This window comes from Scardinius erythrophthalmus, assembly GCF_964197995.2.
Source record: "Scardinius erythrophthalmus genome assembly, chromosome: 18".
Lineage (NCBI taxonomy): Eukaryota > Metazoa > Chordata > Actinopteri > Cypriniformes > Leuciscidae > Scardinius > Scardinius erythrophthalmus.
Genome location: NC_138238.1, coordinates 1,126,056 through 1,129,281, shown reverse-complemented (window position 1 = coordinate 1,129,281; position 3,226 = coordinate 1,126,056). Strand labels below are relative to the sequence as shown.

Below are 3,226 nucleotides of genomic sequence, written 5' to 3'. Positions count from 1 at the left end.
AGAGTGTGTGTGAGAGAGAGAGGGAGAGAGAAAGCTGGAGGAGGAGGAGAACCGGATCAGAGCCGCACAGGTGAGAGAGAGAGGGAGAGATAGAGTGTGTGTGAGAGAGAGAGGGAGAGAGAGAGTGTGTGAGAGAGAGAGACGGAGGGGGAGAGTGTGTGTGTGAGAGAGAGAGAGAGAGAGAGAGAGTGTGTGTGAGAGAGAGGGAGAGAGAGAGCTGGAGGAGGAGGAGAACCGGATCAGAGCCGCACAGGTGAGAGAGAGAGAGAGAGTCTGTGAGAGAGAGAGGGAGAGAGGGGGGGAGAGAGGTGTGTGTGTGTGTGTGTGTGTGTGTGTGTGTGTGTGTGTGTGTGTGTGTGTGTGTGTGTGTGTGTGTGTGTGTGTGTGTGTGTGTGTGAGAGAGAGAGAAACATAATCATGAATGTTCTGTTGTGTTTTGACAGCATGTTCCTGAATCAACAGACGAGAGCAAACCAGATCTTTGCGAAGACGAGGTGTGTGTTAACACACATACACACACACACACACACACACACACACACACACACACACACACATACACACACACACACACACACACACACACACACACACACACACACACACACACACACACACACACACACACACACACACACACACACACACACACACACACACACACACACACACACACACACACACACACACACACACACACACAAACACACACACACACACACACACACACACACACACATTTGCTTTGCCGTGCTACATTCACGCTGGTATCAGTAAACGTTCATACAGTTTAATCTCTCCTGAACGCATCTTTAATTGTGTTTTCCTGCAGAGAGAGAGTGCAGCCGATCCGCCAGAGAGAGCGAGCGAGCCGAAGGATCAGCTGACCTCTGCTCTCCCTCATCCGGAGGACCAAAACTCCGAGATCCTGAACACTGAGGAAGATCAAACCTCCGAGATCCTGAACACTGAGGAAGATCAAACCTCCGAGATCCTGAACACTGAGGAGGATCTTCATCCAGAGGATCTCAGGGACTCTCAGGTGAGCGACACACACACACACACACACACACACACACACACACACACAGTTTACACTCACTCCAGATCTCTGAGAATCTGCTCATCTTCAGAGCGCAGGGAATGAAGCCGACGCTCCTGAGGAGAACCAGCCCGGATCAGAGGAAACAGAGGAACAGTCGGATGAGAGGCGGATGGAGAGAGTGAGCATTTCACATCGTCCCGCTTCATTTATTCAGACATTCACACACACGAGCAGCAAAACTCATCATACACACACTCTAGAGTCGACGACATGTAGAAGAGCAATACTGCAATCCTACTGTATAGTTTAATACCTGCTGGAATGGTATATATATAAAATATAAATTATGTATAAATATATGCAGTATATACATGCAAATATTTCTTAAATATATACATGCTTATGTGTGTTTATATATATATATATATATATATATATATATATACAAAATAATTATGCACAGTACACACACACATATATTACATAATTAAAAAAAAACATATTACGTAAACACAAATTTTTATTTTGGATGCGATTAATTGTTGATATATTGTCCTAAAAAAGTGATGGAAGAAACTAGAAACTGAGCTTTTAGAGACTAAATAACACACTAGCGCCACCTGCTGGTCAACTGTGTAAATGCAAGGAAAACCTTTTACAAACCACTTACAAAAGTTGAATCATATTAAATGCAGTCTACAAATCATCAAACACTGTTACATATGAAGGATATGTACAGTATGTGCTCTTTTAATCATTTTTAGGACATGTTTTTATGGAAAATTAACTTCTACTCTTTCAACGCTTCTCAAATCAGCCTAAACACAGGCTTCATTTCTCCAGTGCACAGGACGGTTTATTTATGTCTCCTGATTTTGAAGTGAAATATGATTCAGACCTTTTACTGAGATTCAAGTCTGTATATTACACACGTTTCATATGCAGCAACACTAAAGGGGATTTTAAGAAATAAGCATAAGATTCCTAGGATATAAAAGTAAGAAGTAAGTAGTATGTGTGAATAAAAGAGAAGAAGATGATATAGATATGACGTGTGTGTGTGTGTGTGTGTGTGTGTGTGTGTGTGTGTGTGTGTGTGTGTGTGTGTGTGTGCAGGAGGAAGATGAGGAAGAGGACGGAGCCTAAGCCACAAAACACAACTTGTGTTTCACTATTAATCTCTGCTTTTGCTCAATTCAGTCTCATGCATATTGATATTAAATTATATTTACACAAACTGAGTGTTTCTGTTGTGTTTTACTGTCTGTAATGAGTGTGTTTTGTGCATCAATCTTCACATCTCTTGATGTGATTAAGATGCTGTTTTAAATTTTCCTAACTCAAGTAGGGATTTCACCATGAAAAGCCAAAAGACGCTGGGAAAATCCCCCCAGAATGCCTCAGTAATGTCCCGGAATTCTCTGCGGTCTGAGCTGAGGCTCTGAGTCTCAGCAAGCTTTAATATGTGTGAGAAATCAGTGAGAAATCAGAGCATGAGAGCAAATGTTTCTGGGCCAGAGGTCGATCTCCTCGAGTCTTACACAATGCTGGACCCAGATCAGCATTCACAGGCGTTACGCTCCATAAAGAGCACACACACACACACACACACACACACACACACGCGAGAGCAGTGTTCCTGCAGGAGTGATGGAGCTGCTGACCCGAGTCGTCGGTTCTCTGGCGCTGACCGTCACTGAAGCGTTACGATCTTTCACTGAGAGGTTCCTCACACAACCTGTGTGTGCGACTCTCTCTCACCTGGGGGAGACCGACCTCAGGACACTGGACGGCGGTGAGTGAGTGTGTGTGTGTGTGTGTGTGTGTGTGTGTGTGTGTGTGTGTGTGTGTGTGTGTGTGTGTGTGTGTGTGTGTGTGTGTGTGTGTGTGTGTGTGTGTGTGTGTGTGTGTGCGTGTGTGTATGTGTGCGTGTGTAAGTGTGTGTGTGTGTGTGTGTGTGTGTGTGTGTGTGTGTGTGTGTGTGTGTGTGTACAACTATCTTTGTGAGGACCAGTTTGAGTTTTAGACCATTGGAGTGAGGACAGAGAGAGTAAAGTGAGGACATGTTGGCCGGTCCTCAGTCTCTGAGAGCCTTTAAAGTGTTTGAGGGTCAAGACTTGGTTTTAGGGATAAGGTTATAATGAGGTCAAGGGTCGGTTTAGGGTCAGGGGTCGGGTTAGG

The 3,226-nt window shown here is 44.4% G+C and overlaps 1 protein-coding gene and 1 pseudogene across 2 annotated transcripts in view; both read left to right on the top strand.

Moving 5' to 3' along the window:
• The window catches only part of LOC308706813 (transmembrane protein 150A), a gene marked incomplete at both ends in the record, with an annotated part of 13,516 nt that extends 12,712 nt beyond the window's left edge, over window positions 1–804 (top strand). The window contains 2 exons of the mRNA XM_081392678.1: window positions 444–494; window positions 790–804. Of these exons, the coding sequence (XP_081248804.1) occupies window positions 444–494; window positions 790–804 (66 nt within the window). The remainder of the gene's footprint in view (window positions 1–443; window positions 495–789) is intronic.
• Window positions 805–2,533: 1,729 nt separating this feature from the next.
• Window positions 2,534–3,226, top strand: part of LOC308706945 (peroxiredoxin-like 2A) — a 5,558-nt pseudogene continuing 4,865 nt past the window's right edge. The window contains exon 1 of the transcript XR_014032268.1: window positions 2,534–2,840. The product of XR_014032268.1 is annotated as a peroxiredoxin-like 2A (transcript). The remainder of the gene's footprint in view (window positions 2,841–3,226) is intronic.